Below are 23,825 nucleotides of genomic sequence, written 5' to 3' on the forward strand. Positions count from 1 at the left end.
GTGTGTGTGTTTGTGTGTGTTTATGTGTGTGTGTATTCACCACGGTAGTAGAAGAGGCACATGTCCGACAGCACAAACCACCTCTTCTTCCACAACTTCATGCCCGTGCTGTCCTGCAGGGGTCAAAAATCAAAGAACATGAGCCAAGGAGTAATAATTAGAGAACAATATATACTCTTTCTCTCTCTCGCACACACACACACACACACACACACACACACACACACACACACTGTCTTTCTCTCCTCTCACTTCTCTCCTCTTGACTGTCTCACCCTCTGTCTGCTTCTGATAACTGCTTCTATCTCCTCCCCAGAGACAATTGTTTTGTTTTATCTCTTCATGACTTACTTACAAATTTGCAGCTATGGTGCTCAGGGCGAAGGTCTGTGCTTTGTTCTCTATTCTGCTGCTGCATTCTTGCTTTTTCCTCCCCCAAATAGCGTTGTCTGATTGCAGCGACAGCAACTAGCTTTTAAGACCATTCACGTCATTCAACTTGTGACTTTAGCACTGTTTAAAGTAGACAAACACGCACCTCTGCCTGCATTTGCTGGTGTGAAGTGAATAATTTCTTGCCTCAATGTGAACACAGGGGATGAGGCTGAGATGGAGGTTATTAACTGTGGCTGTGAAAGAGTTATGAGAACTCAGTGAGTGGGGAGAAAGGTAATGAGAGAAGAGCTAACATCCAGACAAGCTCCACAAAAGGAGCAGTATCCTCAGGTTCCTCATTGACTTTGGCAGCAGCAGGATTCAGTGCTTCCCACATTGCAAGTCTAGCACAACCAGACCAGATCTCCACAGCACTGTGTTAGTGCTGGAGAGTGGTCTGGCTGCACCGGGGTTTAAATTTGGTAGGGCTGCTCTACACTTATGTCACCAGAGGGCAATCAGCCAGGCATCACTTCTACCAAGTGACTTTGTAAACTATTTTGTAAAAAAGCTAGAAGACACTCGCCCCTTATTTCCTGACCCACCTACTGACACTATCTGTCCTATACCCTCCTCATATCCTGCTCTATCATCCTTTTCACCTGGTCTCAATATGTCCGTCGCAGACTGAAAACTCACTTGTTCAGACCGAAACGTACCCCTTGAATTAATAAATAAATAAATCTAGAATGGAGAACTTGAAGCTGTCTTTGCCTGTTAGATAAATGTTTGTGTACATTCTTAATTCTTGCACATATTGGGTAATATCGTCATGTTTGAATGCACTTATTGTGACAAAAGTGTCTGCTAAATGAATGTGATGTAAATTCATTTAATGAGGAAAACAGGTCATAAAGTAATGAAAAGGAACAAGCTTACAGTTTTTACCTTCCTTTCAAAGTGTAATTTTAGTTTAATGGGCCTAATATGACATCGTACATACTGTATGCACACATGGAAACCCTGAAACCACAGAGCCCCCAACAAAACACATAAAAATTTAACCCCCTGGGCTGCACCTATTGTCCTTCTGAAATTCTGGAACAAACCCTCTAACCACAATCATCATGCGTGACACTGAGCCCAGGATGCAGCAATAGTGCACCTGCAAATAGTGTCAGGGGGACGTTGTTTGCACAAGGGGAAGCGAATACTGTGATTGAAATAATTATTCTCCATAAAGAATAATTGCTTTGCATTGCATGATCCAGATCTTAATCAAAACTTTCTATTTCCAGGGTGTAGGTTACATTTCTGCAGTTTTTTCCTCGTAGCGAAGGGGATTTTGGAAATGGAAACAGGCAGGAAGCAGAGGGGATGAAGAGAATGCCACCCAATGGCAGGCTTATACCCACAGACCACATCTGTGAGTCAGACTAACAAACCTTTACAAAGTCTGATAATCAGACTGAAATACCACTTTCATTCATTCAGACAGACATTTTATACATGTTTGCTAAATGACGTTTAAGTTGACGTTTGGTACTTTGTGACTTTTACGGTAAAAATGTTGATCTTAATGAATATCAGAACTGCAAACAAATCCTTCTGAATTTCAGGATGCTGAACACAGCATGTACTGTAACTCCACCTCAGACCGCAAATAGTCTTTCCTTTTTACATTTCATTTTACTTTTGTGTACAGAAAATGATGATGAAAAGAACGTACTTATTTTGTTGAAAAGGCTAGCTGTTTTCCCACCGACCAACCAACATTAACATACAGTCATGCGATCAGATGTACTTGCCAAGATGTTTACACATTTCTAAAGTACATCCAACGTGATTCAAAGTGGTGACAAAAAATGCAGTGAATAATATTATTACTTTCTATATGATCACTTTCACCTTTTATATCTGACCCTGTCATAATCCCGCACCTGTCCTCTGTCTGTCCTCTCATTCCTACACAAAATCAAAAACATTCCATCATCTTGAAGTTGAATTTTCCTCCTGTACCTGTTTGTAAAGCCAGTTGCTCTTGACCACTGGGGCATTAGGGTTCCTCTTGATGGAGTTGGACCTCTTGCCAAAGTTGTGAACTTTTTTAGAAGACCTAGAGGGCTGTAAAATAATAAAAGAGAATTTCGTATACACAAAACACTAAGTTCATTTACATTACATATATCAAAGTACAAAAACTTGAATAAAGAAGTCATACAAAATAACTTGGAGAAAAATTCAAACCCATATTGTGCTTGTGTTAAAATCTCATCTCCTACTGAGGGAACACAGCAGCAAGAAGAACTTCAGAGATACTGAGAAAAAAATAAAACCCCAAATATCAGCTTTACAGGACAAGTGTTGTCTGCTTTTCTAAGTCTTTTTTCCAGCAGCACAAGCAACCACAGAAGCAGTATATTGTATTCAAATCATTAAATTAAATTATATTCCATATTCCCAATACATTGTGGCACCACTGAGCAAAAGTATCTTCTATAGCAGGCAACAACAAAAATATATAAAAAGTAATTTGGATGAGTCTAAATTTGATACAAATAGGATGGAATTATGATTGAACCCCATTTAGTTATCATGGCTGTATTCCTTCACATAAAGCGGGACCTATAGACAAGCATAACTGCACAGGCCACCCTGGTGTGCATCATGCCAGAGCAGTGTCCAGCTTCTCTGCACACTTCTGCTTTTGTAGCATCAAGATTTCCCCTCACTTCAACAAAGTGCCCCTAACCAAAAGTACACAAAGGTATGTGAGGAGGGTTTGGAAAGAGAAAAACATATATATTTGTTCTTTACCATCAAGCTGTTACTTATATGAAACATACTTGATACATATGAATTAGTTTACTTTGGCATCAATTTTAACTGTATAACGCCAAGGCACAACATACATTCATACATTCTCAAGGCACTTTACAACTTGCAGCTCGGGAGTCAGAGGGATTGAGGACAGAGAGAAAAAGAACAAACTGCAGGGGACAGAAAACATAAAGTTAAACATATAGATATATGAGGAGAAAGAGAGGGAGGTCAGTGCATCTTTGCCCATGTGTTGTATTAACGGTATTAAGCAAAATAAACACAAACAACTTAACTATTTACGCTACAAAATATACTCAAAATATGATCAGCTACATGGTTTTTAAGACATTTTTTCCTGAAATGCTTCATATTTTCTTTCTTTTTCTGTGTGTGGTGATGTCAAAGATGTCAGAGTTATACAGCCTGGTCCTAAATAATGACTTCTCATGAATATATGAACTGTGTAGTGTTATGATTTCTTTTGGCCAGTTTAAGCAGAAGTAACGCATAAGTTATCCATGTAAACACCAAACTTCAGATTTGATCTACCCATGCATATTTATTTACAAGCAGTCGAGCGAGGAGAAGAGGGAGTCGCCTACGAGGCGCACCAGGTCGAAACCTTTCAGTCTCGCTGTTCTGTCATCTGTGGAGCCGCTCCGTTTTTTTTTCGAGGCTTGGCGTTACTCTGCCATGGTGTTTTCAAACTAACTCTGCTTCTGCTGCAAGCTCCTTGTTGCGTTCCGTGAGCTTGGTCGTGACCAAGTTAGTCAGTGAGTGCGCAGGGACTGAGCAGCACCAGGACATATAACTACCGGGAAATACCGACAGTTTCAGCAAATATGATAAAGTTATTTTTGCAAATCCCACCGACAGCAGCTTTAAAGGAGTATTTTGACATTTTGGGAAACACTTGTATTCTCTTTCTGGTGGAGCGTTCCTGACATTAAGATTATTTCTGTATGTTAAAGGTCAGTGTATGTTTTGGTCATTCTATTTTCTTCTTCTGGAATGTACAAACCATCGTTGCCATGGTTACAATAATAAACAAAGTGATTGTTAGGCACAGAAACAACTTGGGTAAGGTTAGGAAAAGATCATGGTTAAAATAAATAAATAAAATAAATAGAAAATCCTACGTATTATCCATCCATCCTCTCCTCCATGCAGACTTTGATGTTCTATACTACACCAGCTAATTCCTCCTATAGCTAGTAGAGGGTAACCTTACAATAAAACTTAACTATGGGTCACAATAAGCTGCTTGCACAGTCGACACAGTCTAGTTTTTGAAATACTAGTGTAGTAGGGGCTGATTGCTTGACCTACGTCCAGCTCAAAGCTTTCTCAAGATCGTCATCCCATCAACCTCACACTTGACACTACGCAATGACCTGTATCTGCAGGATTTTATACGTCAAGCTGCCACACGTAACAGGGTTTACAGGTGTTCCTAATAAAGTGAAGTATATATATCGGTCCAGACTGAAAAATATATCAACCTCCTAGTCAGGCCGGCCTTGACCTCCTTACCAATGTCTGCTGAAGATGCTTTGTAATTTAACTTTATTAGAAAAGAATGAGATCATAACCACATCATTTTTAATTATCATGAGCCCTGGTTTGGAACAGTGGTTACATTTCTCATCAGAGCTATGTCTAACATTCAAGTTATACTTGGATGGAGACTGACCCGTGTGGAATACGTGGAGGTGGTGTTGGTGGTGTTGGTGGTGACCATGGGGGTAGGGGTGCCAGGAAAGGTGCTGTAGTCTGAACCACCTGTGTAGTTTGAAGCCTCGCTCATGGTGCTCATGGGACGTTCCTTCTTGTCACTGCTGCTGTCCTGCTCTGACGAAGCCTTAGGAGCCGGCCTGCCACAGGGTGAGAGACATAGAGATACAAAAGCGAGAGCGAGTCAGTCAGACATTTGACCTTTATATAAATAATGTACTCACCTACTCCAATAAGGTGGAGTAGGTGAGTACATTATATCCCCAGGGGGGTTATATTTTGTCCCCCCTGGGCATAAAAATAATGCAGCAGAGGTGGGGATATGGAGACCAGCATTAGAATAGTTTAGGTTTTAATAATCAGATAGATTTCAGTTTGTTAAAGTTAACAACAACTCTTCAATTCATGCAAAAGTTAGTCATGGAGTTCCACAAGTTTCTGTGCTGGGACTGATACTCCACATAATGCATGCTTCCTTTAGGCAATATTATAAGAAAGCACCAAGTACATTTCCATTGTCAGGCACACTATACCCAGCTGTATTTATCTATAAAGCCAGATGAAACAGATCAGGTAGACAAACTTCAGGATTGTCTTAAAGACATAAAGGCCTGGATGACTTATACTTTTTTACTTCTAAATTCAGACAAAACTGAGGTCATTGTACCAGGCCCTAATCACCTCAGAGAAACATAATCCAAGCATATAGTCACCTTGGATGGCATAACCTTGGCCTCCAGCTCTATTGTGAGGAACCTTGGAGTTATCTTTGACCAGGACATATCCTTGAAGTCACACATGAAACAAGTCTCTATGCCTTCTTTCACCTGCCCAATATCAACAACATTATAAACATCCTATCTCAAAAGGATGCTGAAAATCTACTCCATGCATTTTTTGCTTCTAGACTCATTACTTCTAGGATGCCCTAATAAGTCTGCGAAAAACCTCTGGTTAATCAAAAAATGCTGTAGCACGAGTTCTGACAGGAACTAGAAAAAGAGATCATATTTCTCCAGTGTTAGCATCTCTGCATTGGCTTCCTATAAAATTCAGATGAATTCAAAATTCTGCTCCTCACCTATAAAGCCTGTAATAATCAAGCTCCATCATATCTAATAGAGCTCATAATTCCATGTTATCCCAATAGATCACTTGTCTCTGTAAATTCAGGACTACTTCTGGTTTCTAGAGACTGTAAAAGTAGAATTGGAGGCAGAGCCTTCAGTATCTGTCCTCTCCTCTGGAACCAGGGAAGCAGACACCCTCTCTACATTTAAGGAAAGACTTAAAACCTTCCTCTTTGATAAAGCTTATAATTAGAGCTGCTCAGGTGTTTACTAAACCATTTCTTTGTTATGCTGCTATAGGGCTTGACTGCTGGAGGAACATTACATGTCACTAACTGTGTTTTCTCTCTCTCTCCTGGTGTATCTCTTACTCAAGAGCTGCAGAATCCAAATCTGTCATTATTAGGGCCTGAGCTCCACGGATAAAGTTAGAGCGAAGACCTATTGTAATTGAATGAATTATTATTATTATTCTGCAAATTAATCGCTAATTTGGGGCACTTAACATGCTTATACCTGCCCGAAAATTTGCACACGCATCAGAACCGGTGCAAGTTTTGTTAATTTGATATTTTAGGGGTCTCGGGCATGGGCCTGTCTAATAAAGCCCCTTACCACATTCCCCCTTGCTTTACATTGCATACATACATGACCAAAAATAAGTTGACCATTTTGATTTTATTATTATTATTATTATTATTATTATTATTATTATTATTATTATTATTAATAATAATAATAATAATAATAATAATAATAATAATAATAATAATAACAAGCTTTGAGTATCGTTTGATCCCATAGGTCTTGAGATGACACACACCAAATTTGAAGTTGCTGGTAAGAAGTCTGTCGGAGGAGTTTGTGAATGTATGAAGTGCGAAAATGTCAAAATTTGCACATTAAAATCAAAATGGTTGACGTCCTGTTCGTTGGAGGTAATGGAGACCTTTATTATTATTGTAGGTCTTGATGTGATACACGTGCCTACCAAATTTTGTTTATCTACATCAAATGTAAAGCAAGGGGGAATGTGGCAAGGGGCTTTTTTGAGTTATTTAGACACGCCCATGCCTGAGACCCCTAAAGTATAAAATTGATCAAATCTTTCACCGGTTCGGTGTGCAAATTTTCTGGCAGGTCGGACGGAGCAAGTTAAATTCCTCAAATTAGCGATTCATTAGCGGAATAATAATATTAACTAGAATAAACTTGCATTATTTTTGCAGTCCTTGGTGAAAAAAGAAAAAACTGAATGTTTTATTATTACATGTACTAGATTTATATGAAAGTGTGCAGAGGAATGTCCCATATCATTGAGCAACATCATGTTCCTTTGATCAGGAGAAACTTCTTATTTCATGGCAAAGGCTCGAAAATAACCACATCTTCTCCACGTCATCACAGCAAGGGGCTCTGACATGATTTTACTGGTCAGTCTCGATAGATGTAAATGTTTGACTGAAAAAATGACGTACTGTATCTTTGAACTTAATGTAAATTGCTTTTTTAATATCAATGAGGAGATTGCCATTTAATAAATTAATACAAAGGCAAAGGGGAAACATCACTATCAGAGAATGTGAAGAGGGAGTTAGTCACTTGTTGCTCTTCAGTTTCCATTACATGCCCTACCAAATCCCGAGACCCACATCAGACTCCACTTCTGACATATGTGCCAAGTTTTGTGAGGTGTATGGACTCATCAATTGGTCAATTGGTTGTCAACGACAACTTCCTGGCCACATATGAGGTGGATCTGGTAATCCCACAAGGAGGCATTCAAGAATAAAATATATAATTTCCTGTTGCCATTTAGTAGCCAGCTCTGAAGTGTCTACTAAATTCTATATAGTAAAATAAAAATAATAATAAAATAATAAAACAATGATGATAATAATAATAATAATAATAATAATAATAATAATAATAATAATAATAACTATAATAATAATAATAATAATAATAACAGGAGGGCTTTCGCCAGCCTCTTGCTTGTTGGCGCTCGGGCCCCCAGCTAGGATATGAATTGTCGTTTTGTGCAAATTTTGGGGGCTTTTCATGTATGTTTAGGCAGTGAAAACTAAAATATCCCAATAGAAGTTTAAAGCTGCAAGCAGCTTTGATCAGGCCCCTCGCACACATGTGCACGTTTGACATTCAAGTCAGAGGAATGTCCCATATCATAATCAAACTTCCCAAAATGAGGGCAGGACGGAATTGGTAAAGATATGACCACATGGACTGGAGCATGTTTGTCAAACATGCATGTATGTCCCATATCATGGAGCTACATCAAACTTTGCAAGGAGGCCACGCCCATGTACCTTTGATCAGGAGCAACTTCCTGTTTCGTGGCGAAGGCTCGAAAATCACCATTTCTTCTCCATGTCGTCACAGCAAGGGGCTGTGATTAAACTCAAGCTTTTGATAACTTTTGATCCCATAGGTCTTGATATGACATACACCAAATATGATGTTTCTCATGTGAAATGTTTGCAATGTCCTGGAGTGAGGTGAGAGGGCAGCCGGTGATTCTGTGTACGGTTTTGATGACCCTCTGGAGTGCTTTGAAACTCTGCATGTCTGGGTGACATTTCTCAGTTGATGACGATGCACCACCTGAAGCTCAATCTGGACAAGACTGAGATTTTCCTCCCCCTTACACCCCAACCCGTCTACTCCGCTCTGCTCCTGCAAAACGGCTTGCTACTCCCTGGCTGCGAGGGATGGGTTGCCACCGCTCATCTAAATTGTGTCTGTTTCTGTCCTGGTTCCTCAATTCCTCAGACTGCACCTTAGTCCTTGAATTAATGAATTAATGAATTAATAAAAAATTCTAAAATGAGTAGTTGTTTGCCTGTTTGATAAATGTCTAAGTACTCTCTTGATTCTTGCACTTTTTAAGTAATATCATGGTTGAATCCACTTTTTGTAAGTCAATTCAGACAAAAGCGTCAGGTAAATGAATGTAACAAAATGTAATGTAATTTAGTCTTTAGAACAGGGAGAAATTGTTTAAGAAGTGGATGTAGTGAAATTGCTCCCGCTTTGTGGCTCTGTCAGAGACACTGGATATCCGGCCAATTAACTGTGAGTGAGAGGAGGACAACAAAACCAATACATCTTTGGAAGGCTGTCACACGCATGCACGCACGCACACACACACACACACACACACACACACACACACGCACACGCACACGCACACACACACACAAAATGTCCTCATATCACATAGCCAATCTGTTTTTCCCTCTCATGCCTTTTCAATCCTTCCCGCTGTCTCATCTTGTCTGCCTTTTCATCTCTCAGTCGCATGGTTATCTTAGCTCTTGTTAACCTTTCCTCCATAAACCCTTTCCCCTCAGCTCCTCCTTTTTATTCTTACATCAGTGACTTGCTGATGAAACTGGTTAATGTGAGAGCTGGTGATGCACTTACTTAGCCATTTGAGCAGGATCTAAGTAGAGAGCTCTGGAATGAAATAAAATGGAACTTTTCCCATGAGTACTCAGCTCTATTTCAAACATCCATTTTGTTGTTCTCTTTGCTGTCTTTCTTGTGGTTTTAGTCATTGTGAGAACATCAGCTGGTGGTCTGTCATGACCAGTGCTTATTCTATGTCTCCACACCGTCGACAGCCGGAGCCTAATGCACAATGTTCTCAGAATGTCTGTCTATTCCACTCTTGTGAATGTGATCTCACAGAATTGCTTCTAATTAATAAGGAAAGTAATAAGGTAGCTTTCAACTGGACTCAACGATGAACTGATTGGATTTTGGTGTTCAAAAGTGAACCATCAAGTTCACTGTAAGCGTTCAAAACGTTGTGAAAGCAATTTTTCAGGAACAACTTGAACATGTGTGGTGAGGTCACAGTGACTTTGCCCCTCCAATACTGGGTAAAAGTGAACATTTCTGCCAAATTTAAAGGTGTATTAAGTGTATTAGTAATATATCATGGATGTCAACTTTAACGGTAGTATGCGTACAACCACTAAGGCTTTAACTCAAGTGTTCCACTTGTCCTGTTTCTTGGGCACACTAAGCAAAGTCTTGTTTCTCTCCTTCAAAACATGCTATTCCCTGTCCTTCATTCTTTTACAGCATGAGATGGAGATTTTCTCAAATTTTACTTGGAGAATAACATCTCTCCATTACATCTTCTGCTATTTCCAGTGTTCTATTTTCATTGCCAATTGTGTCACAAATAATGGCCAATATGTGTGGCCAACATAAACAATGAAGGGTCATTCACTAAGAGAGGAAAATATTTCTATATTGGCTCACAGGGTTAATTCAGAATAATGTTTATTTGTTGTCTATTTAACTTGTTTCTTCATTCATTGCAAAGTTTCCATCAATCAAAATGAAACATTTCCTTCATATGTTCTAAAATAAAGTCCAGGAAAGAGAGGGGTTGAGCACTTTAAGATGAGAAACATGTGTATTGAAAATGTTGAGTTTCAGTGACAGTAGCTTAACAGCAAAAGAAAATGGCAAAGTAAAATTAGTTGGAAGATGAAAAAAGTTTGTGTTTGTGTTAAAAACAGAAAGATTATGACTGTTATGTTTCTGGGTTGTATAGTGTTTGGGTTTTTGGTTTCTCTGTGTTTCTCCTGTTCTCCCCCCTCCCTTTTTTGTTCTCCTTTCACAGTGTGTGTGCAGCAGGAGGCAGGGCTGGTCCTCTCTCTGCTCCACGGCTGGAGCTCATGAGACACACCTGGCGTCAATCACCTATAGCTCTTCATAAATTCCTGGACTGTGTCCGAAATCACCCCCTAACTACTATATAGTGCACTATATAGTGCCTTCGCCATTTTGTAGTGGTGTCCTATATTTTAAATTGAATAGGATTGTCCGCCGGCCGGCGTCATTGTAGTTACATCATAATCCTACGACAAAAACATCGTAGTAGTTTTCAAAATCGTAGCTGGTGAGTGCACTATATAGCCCACTACCACAAATTCCCTATATAGTGAGTAGGGGGTAGCGAAAGAGTGGGTGATTTCGGACACAGCCCTGTGTCACAGTCAGCCACCGTCATGCCCAGAAGGTTCCCACGTCACCTCCCCTCTGTCCCGCACGAGCAATCAGCTACACCCACCTCATCACCTCACCTGGCCCCGCAGCTGCAGCTCATCACCAATCAGGTTTGTATTTAACCTCCTCTCACTCAGTTACTCACCGCCAGATTGTTCTTTGTACTCCATGTCAGACTTTCCAGCATTAACCCACGGACGGATCTCCCGGTTTCGGCTCTGGTTCTGCCCCCGACTTCCCCGTATCGTCTCAGGCCTGGTTACGATCCTGCCTTTGTCCCTGGTTTCCCCGTTTTGCCTGAATCCCGGTAAAGACCTCTGCCTGCTGTCCCCGACCTTCCCATCTCGCCACGATCCCGGAAAAGACGTCTACCTTCTGCCCCTGACTCTGAGCCTTGCTTGTGTTCTCCACAATAAAGTTGATTACCGACTGAGCTACGTGTGTCTCGCGTTTGGGTCTAAACTGGTTTGTTACACCCTGGTCATGACTCCACTCCTACCCCAGATAATTCCGTCTCGTTTGGTAGTGCACCAGTGAACTTTGATCTCTAGTGTTTTGGGTAGATGCCATTGTCGGTTCTTAGTTGTTTTTTCTCAGTGACTCTTTTTTCCTTTTCGTACTTATTCCCACTGTGTGCTCCACTACCATACAGACGGTGTATTTTTCCTAGAGCCAGCCTGCTTCCACACTTTCAGTTCTTTTGTATTTGACTTATTATTATATTTTTGCCAAAAACCCTTTTGTTAATAAATCGTATAGAACTATTTCAGCCTGTCTATACCTCAGTTGGTCCTGAACTATTTTTGACTAAACCGTAACAATGACTTGACTCTTGTGCTCATGGAATTATTCCTTGGATATTATACTAAATTTATCACGACAACAAGAAGATGTGATGAGTTTGTCAGCAAACAGCATTACATTGGTATCAACAGCAAAACCTCAGCAGAGTAACAAACCTAGAGGCTTTTGATTATGATCTAATAAAATATACTTGTATACTTGCAGTATACTAAAACTGGGGAACTAAAAACAAAGGCCTGTCTCTAATGAACACCTATTTGTTTGCAGGTGAGGTAAATAAGGCCATTTTATTGAACATGACATTGCATTGGGAAATTTTTCAGATAAAAGAGAACTCCAGGTCTGCAACCCTAAATGCCACCAATATCATTCACTCTGGTAAGTTCCTGGGATGAAGTGTGTTCATCGTGCCTCAGTCGTCAACATCCTTTAAGGTATATTTCTCACTATTGGAATTGTCTTCTATTTCATCTTTTTATGTATTTCATCTGCATTCGTGCAATGAGTCACAATTCACTATGAGATAATTCAAAGCTTTTGCTGGGAGAGAATACTGGAGTTGAACTTAACCATTTAGGAAGTATTAAGAGTTTAGTAGCCATGGCAGCAGGTCACATACAAGCCACTGCTGAAGGAAAAGCTATATTGATTCTGATGGCAACAACAACAAAAAAATCAGTTACACACTGCAGAAAAAAATGTGATCTTCGGTATTCTGGAGGAATACACATTAATCATACAGAATCGTTTGAGCATTCGTGTTGAATAGTGGCATATCAGTGATTCACGCAAAGTCTGAAATAATTAGTTGTAGCAAGGAGCAGAAACAAGAAGTGGAAAAAGAGTTCTCACACAAAGAAATAAAGCTTTGAGTTAAAGATAAATGGAGCACAAATGTTTTGGCTGTTGAGCTCTTGAACAAAAGAAGAAACTTGGTTGCGGACTTACATGGAAAGATTGTACTTTTCATTGCTTGTGCTGTGGGTTTCACCAATTATAGAATTGTACTGAACTTAAAGTAACAGCATGACATGTTGCCGTCTTACAGAGTCACATGAAAAGATCAAGTCATGCACATTTCAGAGATAGGTGTGTGACAAGTTAATTTGGTTCAGTACAAAAACTGACACCTGCTCTAAGTTTTCAATAACTATTTCATATGTTATGTGGTGCACAATGACAATCTACTGATGGCTGCATTACACTGAATGGACTGAATACTTTGAGGACTTTGCCCAAAGACAGCCTCACTTGATGCACTTTTGAGAAGGTGAGCTAATGATTTTTCAGCTAGTGATTTTCAGTTTTTGAGTTGCTGCTCTGCCTCCTAGAGCTAATTCGCTGGCTATGGCTCCTCTCTGTCTCTGGTTTTGAGTAGCTTACATGTTCGCTGTTTAAGCTACTAACATACCCTCAGTAAGAAGACAGATTTTTTTTTCTGGACATGTGGAGTTTCCACAAGTGCTCCAGTTGTTCCACTCTTGACCATACTGGGGAAAACCATCAGTATAGACAAAATTTTGTGGCAGACAGAAATGCATTGTGAAAGCGAGGCTTATAGGGATATATATTTTTCCAGTGTTAGAATCTCTGCATTTTCTTCCTGTAAAATTCAGAATAGAATTCAAATTACTGCTCCTAACCTAAAAAGCCCTTAATAATCAAGCTCCATCATATCTTACAGAGCTCATAGTTTCATATTATCCCAATAGATCACTTTGCTCTGTAAATGCAGGACTACTTGTGGTTCCCAGAGTCTGTAAAAGTAGAATGGGAGGCAGAGCCTTCAGCCAGCAGGCTCCTCTCCTCTGGAACCAGCTCCCAGTTTGTGTCAGGGAGGCAGATACCCTCTCTACATTTAAAGTTAAACTCTATCTCTCTCTCTCTCTGCCCCCATGTATCTACATTACATTTCACTAACTCTGTTTTCTCTCTCTCCTAGTAGATCTGACCCCAGAGCTGCAGGATACAAACTCATTATTATTATTATTATTACTATTATTATTATTAATAACATAATTGTATGTATAGGTGTCAGTTTTCACTAATTATAAGTTTCAGTCTGGTAGAAATTAAAGCAACTGTACAACCCCTCTATCCCCAGATATGTTTACAGTACATGTTACTAACCCTGTTTGTGTTTTCTATCTCTCCTAGTGTATCTCTGACCCCAGAGCTGCAGGATCCAAACCCGTCATTATTATTGTTATTATTATTATTATTGTTATTAATATCATCACTAATAATAACAACAACATAATTGTATTTTTTAATTATAAGTATCAGTCTGGTAGAGATTAAAGGGGCGGTTGTACAACTGTCCTCTCTCTCTCTTCTCTCCTACTGTCTCTCCTCCCACCCTCTTTCTGCCCACTTCTCCTCTCTTCCCAATTTCTCTCCTCACCCCAACCGGTCGAGACAGATGACCGCCCACAACTGAGTCCGGTTCTGTCAGAGATTTCTTCCTGTTAAAAGGGAGTTTTTTCTCTCCACCGTCGCCAAGTGCTTTGCTCATTGTGGGATTTGTTGGGTTTTCCCTGTAATATTGTAATGTTGACCTCACTATGTAAAGTGCCTTGAGACAATGTATGTTGTGATATGGCGCTATACAAATAAAATTGAATTGAATTGAAACAGGGAACCAGTCTAAATACAGATGGTGTCATTTCCCTATAGCCATTGAATTGTGCAATCAACATGTACTTCATAATGATGAGTTAAGGCAAAAAATATGTCTACTGTCACTTTGACTCTGTGTCACGCTATCTAGATCCTTACTCCAGAAAAACACTCAACCAGCAACCTGCTCTTATTTCCACACTGGTTTTTATTAATCTTCTATTTTTTACTCTTTTCAAGGTCAACAACTCGTTCTGGGTTTTAGTCACTGCAAACAAGTAATGTAAGCATGAAGCTGATAAAGAAACGGAGGTCAGTAATGTGAGGGATCATTACCTGATGGGAGACTCTACAGGCCTGTCAGGGTGGACAAGCTTTCCACAACTCACTCTAGAAACAGAACAAGGGAGGGATAGAGAATGACAAAATAATAAGAACTCAAATAATGACTTCAAAATGAAATGAATAAATAATGATGGAAATCATATCATTAAGAATAAGAAAAACAGAGAGACGGACGAAAAGTGACTAGAAGACAGAGATAAATGGTCAGAGAGAAATGGCCAGAGTTGAGCCAGAGGAGCTTGACATATCTTTTAAAACTCCTCAGTCTCTAAACTTGCAAGGATGGGGTGAGCATCAGGGGTATGAACTGAACCAGATAGTACGGAATAACTCAGAAAAGATGGAAACTAGACAATCATTAATAACAGCAGGAACTTCAGAAGCATAGGCTACATCCTTATGAGATAAGTGGAGAAAAACTTCCCCCAGGGGAAAAAAGCAACTTACTGGATGTTGGTTTAAGGAATTTCTTAATTTAAACTTTTCAGTGAGTGACATTTGAATAGCTGAAGAGCTGCGAAGCACTGACTACCATTAAATAGCCTCAGCCAGACTGAGACACAGGAAAGAGGTGTGAAATCCCACTCCAATCACCATCTTTCATTAGGCCTGGGCGATATGGAAATTTTTTTTTCATATTGATCAATATCGATGTATATCACAATATAGGTCAAATCACTATTTCTGTCAAACTTAAACATTGTGAGATGTAAAGATATAATATTTAAAGCAAAGTTTATTTTGGTTTAAGTATTATTTATTTTCTGTGAGAAGTTGAACATGATAAATGTACTGTAGAGCATTATACAACTGCTCCTGTATAATGCACGTGTATAAATACAACTGCTGCAACTGCTACAAATGTTTTCAACACAGTTTGCAGCGCACGCTACTACTCCACTTCTTGTCGGACTTTAAATATTCCTCGGACGACAATGTCCTCATCTTTTGAGCCTCGTGTGTGTCGTGACATCTTCTTCAGTAACGTTCAAGTTAACATTTCCTGTCATCATTTTCTCTTTTATCTCGCTCTCACTCCTGACTGACTGATGTGCAGGCTGCAGAAGCCGAAACATAAACAGAGCTGCTGCCAGCTGCTTCTCCGCGCTATGCTGTGTGTAAACCTAACATGACGTGGCTGTAACTCTATTCCGGCCACATGATTGGTTCGGCTCGGCATGGCACTATTACGACTTGAAAAAGTCGTCCTGAACAGCCTGTAGTATTTACACCATCAAGGTAGTACTGGTCTGTTGGTTTCCAGTAAAACTTTAATACTTTAATAACTTTATTATTAGTAAACTTTATTCCTCCTCTCCCTATTGCTGTGATTGTTTGTACATCCCATGAATGCCTTTTATTGTGCAATGCTAATACTTTGCTGCTATGTATATAAAATTGACTTGGCTTAATGGAAGCTACATGGGATTAATGGAAATCATTGAGTGGAGTGCACATATGGATGTGGATGTATTCCAGAGTGCAGGCCAACTCACTTTAGTATGACTATCCATTCAGACTCCAAAGCTGTTAGGTTGTTCTGACTGCATATGATTAAATCAAGAATCTGATAACATCTGTCAAAATGCATTTCATTCATTTTTTTATATGTTTGTCTGACCATAAAAAAAATGTTCCACATCGCAAAGCCCAAGGGAGATTGCACTTCACTATCTTGTGTGTTTTTAAAGTTTCTCAGTGGATAAAACTACAGAATTCCACATCAATGCCACTATCTTTGCTTTCATTCTCACATAATTTTAGTTTAATCTCAGCACTTGGGGGTCAAACCTGTGGAGATGTACAAACTTAATTCATAAATTATTGAATTATTTTATGGAAAAAATGGTATAATGAAATATTTAAGATTTTACAGCTGTTGAAGGTTTATCTATTTCAAAATGGGATCTAAATGTCAGATTTTTCTTAATAACTGAAAAAAGAGTAAAATGCCTATTTCAGAGAGGGAGAAGTGTAAATAAATATATATGAGCGTTCCATGATAGGTCACATTCAGCTGTCTCTGAGACTCTGAACCCAAACTGCACCTCTGTGGTGTGCATGTTAAATCGGAGCAGCTGAGATTATACTGAGCCTGCAGGGAAAGCTCAGAGCTGGTGTTCATCCAGTTTTATATTCTTTTAAAAGTTTAGCGGAAGAGGGAGAAGGAGTGAAGACGCTTGAGTGCTCTAGCACAAAGACGTCCAGAACATAACAAGATCTTTCCTTTGTGTTGTTTTTTCTACTTTTTAGATAGTTTGTTATTTTCTTATTTAACATAATGTTCTCCTCCCTCATGCTCTCTGATAAAAAGTACAAAAGTACAGTAAAAAAAATCTAAATATACATATAACGACATTATATATAAATACAGAACAAAATACATAAAATCAAATAAATACGAACAGTATGGGAAAGGTATTTGAATGGGGTACGTTAGAGAGGAACATGGCAATGGCATTTTCAGTAATATTCCTTTGTAATACTATCTTGTTACAGTTAAATGTTTAGATATGATGTAACACAAGTCTACTTATGTAATAAAGCTATCTATGTTCAGTTGCAGCCTTGCAGTCATTTGTTTCAATTATGTAAACCCTTTTCACTTTCTACAACCACTCAGTTATTTGGTGGACTTGCATCAATACAGCTCACTGTTATAATTTTCTGGGCAATCACTAAAAGCATGTGCAGTATTTATCTTTGCTCAGTGTGATATATCTCTTTATGTACAGTTCCAGGCCAGAGAGTTCTTCCAGATATGATGAAATAATGAGAGGTAAAGTAATAAAATATCTATTGTTCCAAACAAACTCTGACAAACTGCTCACTGGTCTTCCCATATATTCACTTTTCTGTTTTCTAAGTCCCCCCATTTTCTTTGATATTCCAGGTATTTCGTGAGATATCAGTTAAGAGTTAACAGCCTTTTTAATGTATGAGAAAACATAGAATATAAAAAGCAAGCCTCATTGATTTAAATGATTCAGTCTGCAGGCGTGGGAAAGATGAAGGTAACTCCTTCAAAAAATGCACAGGAAAAAAACAAAAACTTAAGACTCACGCAACACAATGTTTTGCCATCCAGCAACATGTCGCATTGGTCTATAACATATAATAATTTCAAGCATTCAAACCTGGTATATTATTTTATAAAATCAGCCTTTAAATGCATTTCTCTGTTCCTCTAACCAGACTTCATGGATCGTATTCCACCAGATGAGGTGCCAACTAACCAACTGACATCAACGCCTCACAAATACCTTCGTACTGTAAAGACCAAAGCTCTGAATGCACGCCAACTATCTACATAGACTCACAATGGAGACACAAGACTTAACATGTGATATAGGCGTTTCACAGGCAAATCCCATTTCATATGAATCATGGGGTGCCAAGTGTTTCAGCGGATGAATGCACAGTGCCTTCACTGTGTAAAGTGCGTTGCTGTCACTGACCAACAACACCTATAATCAGTAGATGATGTTGTTCTTTTACCTGGTCACCATGTTATGCAGATTCTAGGTTGCTCGTGCTTGTTGCAACACACCGAAATAACACGCCTAAATATCTGTCAAATGTTAAGGTGTAGTGTGTTAATATGGTGTTTGCAATAGCTCACCATCAAAATGTAAGACTGACACAAGGTTTAATTAACAGATTTATGCTCACCAGCGACTGACCCTTTCACTCCATGAACACCATCAAAGTCTGTAGTGTACATGGCAGACAAAAATGCCAAGCCTTGCGTGTCTGCAGGTCTGATATCATTCATCATGCAAGCCAGTTACACAGACTGAATCTTAAACTAAAGATATTTCACTGTCACTCATTATCTTCATGCAGTTAGTGCAGAACAAGGTGAAACTCTCATTAGTCGCACTGCCACAGTTAAACACCTTTCGTCCTCCTGTTACTTTCTCACCTGCACTCTGCTTGAAAGGTTTAAAAATACATGCCATGCACACCTCATTTACATAACACGCACACACATGCGCGCACAGACCTCAGCAATCTGTAAAGGAGCAGTGTGACAGCAATGTTAACTGGAATAGGAGAAAGACTGTGTAAAAGTGATGGAGATTGAACTTGTTAGCAGTAAAACTGTATGTGTGTGTGTTATGGCGGGTCGGTATCTCGGCACATGAACGGATTGAAATACTTGAGACAAGAACGGATTGAAATTCCATTCTGACAACTCTTTGGAGTTTGAGCGTCTAATTGCTGTAGTTTGTTTGTCTCAGAAGTTGTGGCCCTAAATTTCTTTTCAGCTTGATCCTCCTGACTTTTTGATGCTTTCTAGTTTATCTAGAAAATTGTTTCTTTGCAAGAACTGTGTGTGTCATTCTCAGAAGGGATCCCATTTCAGAGCTGATGGGTGGGGAGCATCCAGTAGTCAGTCATCCTGACAGTAGAGAGCTAGGGAAGGAAACGGTTAAAATCATTTATGTTGTTTGGGTTTGTGAGTTTATCATTTCTGTAAAAAACAGACTGTACAGAGATGTAGAGATACAGACAGAGGAAAGAAGACGGATTAAAGAGACTGACTGTAGATGACAAAAGATAGATAAACAGGTGTAATTAAACTAAACAGTGTTGGTATTAACAGACTTGGTTAGTCAAGAACAAAATCACAAAAGCAAGAAGGCTGAGAAGTATTAGCAAGTCTGACATTAGACTGCAATTCTCTAAAATCTCTACACGCTCAGTAACTTGACAGCAGCGTCAAAGAGTCAAGCCTGAATCCCAAGCTGGAGGCAGAGGGGAAACATGGAACTGTTTCTCTTACAGAGACAAGACTCCTGACAGACGTTAAACAATCTTTTCCCACAGTTACAAGCTAGGAGTCATTTCTGTTGCAACGTACACATCATTTTCTTTTCTGAAATCTGAGAATATATCTTCAACAAAGTCCAAGACTATGAGCAAGATCAGCAGTCAGACAAGTTGTAGACATAGTAAACTCTCATTTGTCACTTTGTTAGTCATTAACAACAATAATGTCTTTTATCTTGGAGATGAGATATGAATGGACAGAATTCAGGCATAAGATAATATTTATTTTTATATTTTTATAGCTTATTTTGTGAGAGCCTTATGTAGCATAATGTTCCTTACACAAGATTTGTTGTGGCTTTCTCTCTAAGTCATTACATCCATGTAATGTAAGACAGACAGACAATCATAAAGAGAGACAAACACCAAGTTTACAAGTCTGTGTAATGCTGCAGTGTGGATCAGCAAAGTGAAACAATTATGTATTTCAGGTACAACATTATTAGGTCCAACGAGTGGCAGACCGGGGTGGTGGTTCCCCTGTTCAAAAAGGGGGACCAGAGAGTGTGTGCCAATTACAGGGGTATCACACTTCTCAGCCTCCCGGGTAAAGTCTACTCCAAGGTGCTGGAAAGGAGGGTTCGGCCAATAGTCGAACCTCAGATTGAAGAGGAACAATGTGGATTCCGTCCTGGACGTGGAACAACGGACCAGCTCTTTACCCTTGCAAGGATCCTGGAGGGGGCCTGGGAGTATGCCCATCCAGTCTACATGTGCTTTGTGGATTTGGAGAAGGCGTATGACCGGGTCCCCCGGGAGATACTGTGGGAGGTGCTTAGGGAGTATGGGATGAGGGGTCACTTCTTGGGGCCATCCAATCCCTGTATACTCAAAGCAATAGCTGTGTCCGGGTTCTCGGCAGTAAGTCGGATTCGTTCCCGGTGGGGGTTGGTCTCCGCCAGGGGTGCGCTTTGTCACCAATCCTGTTTGTGATATTCAAGCACCTCAAAATCTGAGGCCATGGTTCTCAGCAGGAAACCGGTGGATTGTCTACTCCGGGTAGGGAATGAGCCCTTACGTCAATTAAAGGAGTTTAAGTACCTCAGGGTCTTGTTTGCGAGTGAGGGGACAATGGAGCGTGAGATTGGCCGTAGAATTGGAGCAGCGGGGGCGGTATTACACTCGCCGCACCGTTGTGACAAAAAGGGAGCTGAGCTGGAAGGCAAAGCTCTCGATCTACCGGTCAATCTTTGTTCCTACCCTCACCTATGGTCATGAAGGATGGGTCGTGACCGAAAAAACGAGATCGCGAGTACAAGCGGCCGAAATTGGTTTCCTTAGAAAGGTGGCTGGTGTCTCCCTTAGAGATAGGGTGAGAAGCTCAGTCATCCGTGAGGAGCTCGGAGTAGAGCCGCTGCTCCTTTGCATAGAAAGGAGCCAGTTGAGGTGGTTCGGGTATCTGGTAAGGATGCCCCCTGGGCGCCTCCCCTGGGAGGTGTTCCAGGCACGTCCAGCTGGGAAGAGACCTCGGGGTAGACCCAGGACTAGGTGGAGAGATATTATCTCCACACTGGCCTGGGAACGCCTCGGGATCCCCCAGTCAGACCTGGTTAATGTGGCCCGGGAAAGGGAAGTTTGGGGCCCCCTACTGAAGCTGCTGCCCCCGCGACCCGACCACGGATAAGCGGTTGAAGATGAGATGAGATGATGAGATGAGGTACAACACACCCACAATCTCTCTGCTTCCTTTTCAGCCACTGCCTCCAGGAGGCTCTGACAATAGCACGCTGACAGACAGGTCGGGCTCAGCAGCAGAACTGAAAACAGATTGGGTGGATTGGGAGTTGTGTGCAGACTGTGATAAGCAGAGTGGAGATGCTCTCAGTGTGGGAGGCCACGCAGCTGAGAGCTGAACATTCTGTCAGCGGACACTGATGCTCTGTTTTACCTCACAGTATATAATATAATACTGTTTGTGCTTGTTACATGTTTAAAGAACGGTTATGGTACAATCAGAGCTTTAAAATGACCTTTCCTACAGTCACTCCAACTCAGTAACAGCCCAAAAAATTAAAGCTGAATGTAATCATTCAGTCAGTGGATGCACATTATTCTAACCTTATCCCTGCTGATTATGTAACATCCCATCAAGCACATTTCCTGGTTTTTCGGTCACTTCACTACTACACACCTGCTACCTGTGTAGTTTCCTGTCCCTGCTTTTCGTGCCTAGTACACCCCTTTATACTGTATAGTCTATAGTGTTTCTTTTGTTGCTTCTTGTGTATGACCTTTGTTTGTGTTTTTGCCCCCTGACTGTTTGCCTTAGCTAGACTGGACCTTGGTGTATGATTAATTGGACTTTTATACTAAACCCTGTTCTCCTGAGTGTTCTGTCTCCACCAGTGTTACAGATTATAGATGATTATGATATAAATTTAAGAAAACAGTTTAGGACATGGATGCTAAATGCTGAGATAAAAACATGTATTGTTTGGTCACAGATTATTTGCTCAAATGTGGAATGAAATTGCCTTCTATTGTAGAAGGCAAATAATAACTTCTCACTTATTCAGTATAGCGTACATTTCCACATCACTAACAGCATCAGTACAGCAGTTATGTTATGTTCATAAAACATGAAAACCTTTATCATAGACTCGTTTTTTTCCCCCCCTTTTGCTCCATTTAGTTTATTTTGCGCTTCAGTTTCACTGTTTCAGTTTCGGTGATGACAAAGAAGCTTGTCAGAGCTGCTAGTAAAAGCTGTTGCACTTAGTAGCATAGTTGCTGAATTTATCTTAAGTGATTTAAACTGCTTCATTATGAGGACACATTTGTATTGTGTGTCAGAAAGCATAGGGGGCCAGACATTAAGCTAAAACAATAGGCTTCATGATTATGTCTGCATTTATATTTTTATATCACTAGTGATACAGGAATATCAGCATGAGGTTAAACTGGAAAAAACAACATATCACCCAATAGCACTTGCATCCAGAATCTAATGAAAAACAAACAAAATCAGGGCTTCATGGTTGTTTGCCTCTACCAACAGTCAGCAAGAGAAGTGTTTTTGCAGAACATTATGACGTCATAGTGATGTTGACTTTTAACTTTTAGGATATTAAAGGGGCAGTAAGCAATTATGGAGAAAGCTTGTTACTCTGTTGTAGTTGTGATTTTACTGCTCTGGCAGGGCCGGGAACCTGCGACCTCCGGTATGGGAGTCCGACGCTCCAACCGCTAGGCTAAAACTGCAGAGTTGCAGCACCAACCGCTAGCATGTCTGTTCAGGTGTTGACGAGTGATTTTTACAAACTGCACTCGCATTGTGTTTTTTTGTTTTTGATTTACAGTGCCAGGGCTGAGCCCAAAACCAGATTTTTTCCCCCAGCGGACGGTGAGGAAATATGTATTGCTTTAGAATCACTTACTGCCCCTTTAATGTCATCACTTCTTTGTTTGTCTTATTAAAAGTGAGTCGCACTCCCTGATGATGTCATAGTTACTGTTCAAGCCGGATCATTTTGAAAGGTTAAGAGCCACTTTGGATAAGTCCTACACTCACTCACTCACTCACTTTCCATTTCAGTTTGTGTGCGTGACAAACTGTCAGGTCTTGAGACTCAAGATGGCTCTGGTCCAAGCATGAATTCTGGGTGTCTGGTGTATCCAAAGACATCTTTTGTTCTCATACAGGATATCACATGATGTCACAGCGCACAGTGCTACTGCAGCGGGCATCTAAAGAATAGATCCATCTAAAAGTGTTTCATTCAACCTTTGAAATCAGTGCAGAAATCAGAAGCATAAAGTGCTGTACGGGTGTGTCGCAGTGCACAGAGACTTACTGTTCATTTACAACAAAGATGCAGTTGTCTTGGGATGGGACTCCTGACACCGGGTGCTTACAGGTCACCTTTCGCTCATTGTGACTGCAGGGAAAGTTAGAGTCAGAGACGGTCAGAGAAATGACAAAAGAGAAAAAAAGAGGGAAAGAAAGAGTTATATCAGCAACACAACACCACATCAGTAACAATTTTAAATGGAAAGGGAGCTAAGAAAACACAATTCAAGCCATGACATTACGGCCAGATGAAAAAGAACCACATCTGCATGTTAAACCTTTAAAAAAACTAAAATGATTCATCAGCTCTACCAAAGAGACGATGTGAGGGAGGAGTCAAAAAAACGTGTCACTGCAGATGAGTAGGTAGTTCCTTCCATGTA

The 23,825-nt window shown here is 40.2% G+C and overlaps 1 protein-coding gene across 22 annotated transcripts in view; it reads right to left on the reverse strand.

The window, feature by feature from the left end:
* Window positions 1-23,825, reverse strand: part of LOC118286501 (pleckstrin homology domain-containing family A member 5-like) — a 237,987-nt gene that overhangs the window by 72,989 nt on the left and 141,173 nt on the right. For 20 of the 22 annotated variants that reach the window (XR_007031932.1, XR_007031934.1, XR_007031933.1 and 17 more), the window contains exons 4-8: window positions 23,447-23,530; window positions 14,808-14,861; window positions 4,892-5,072; window positions 2,395-2,499; window positions 41-113 (exon numbers count right to left, since the gene is read on the reverse strand). Coding sequence is in view for 18 of the 22 variants with exons in the window: in XM_047336460.1 (XP_047192416.1) it covers window positions 41-113; window positions 2,395-2,499; window positions 4,892-5,072; window positions 14,808-14,861; window positions 23,447-23,530 (497 nt within the window). In the remaining 4 variants the exon portion in view is untranslated. The remainder of the gene's footprint in view (window positions 1-40; window positions 114-2,394; window positions 2,500-4,891; window positions 5,073-14,807; window positions 14,862-23,446; window positions 23,531-23,825) is intronic. The other 2 variants (XM_047336468.1, XM_047336451.1) reach the window with 1 other exon arrangement.

Source organism: Scophthalmus maximus, chromosome 12 (assembly GCF_022379125.1).
Source record: "Scophthalmus maximus strain ysfricsl-2021 chromosome 12, ASM2237912v1, whole genome shotgun sequence".
NCBI classification, from domain to species: Eukaryota; Metazoa; Chordata; class Actinopteri; order Pleuronectiformes; family Scophthalmidae; genus Scophthalmus; species Scophthalmus maximus.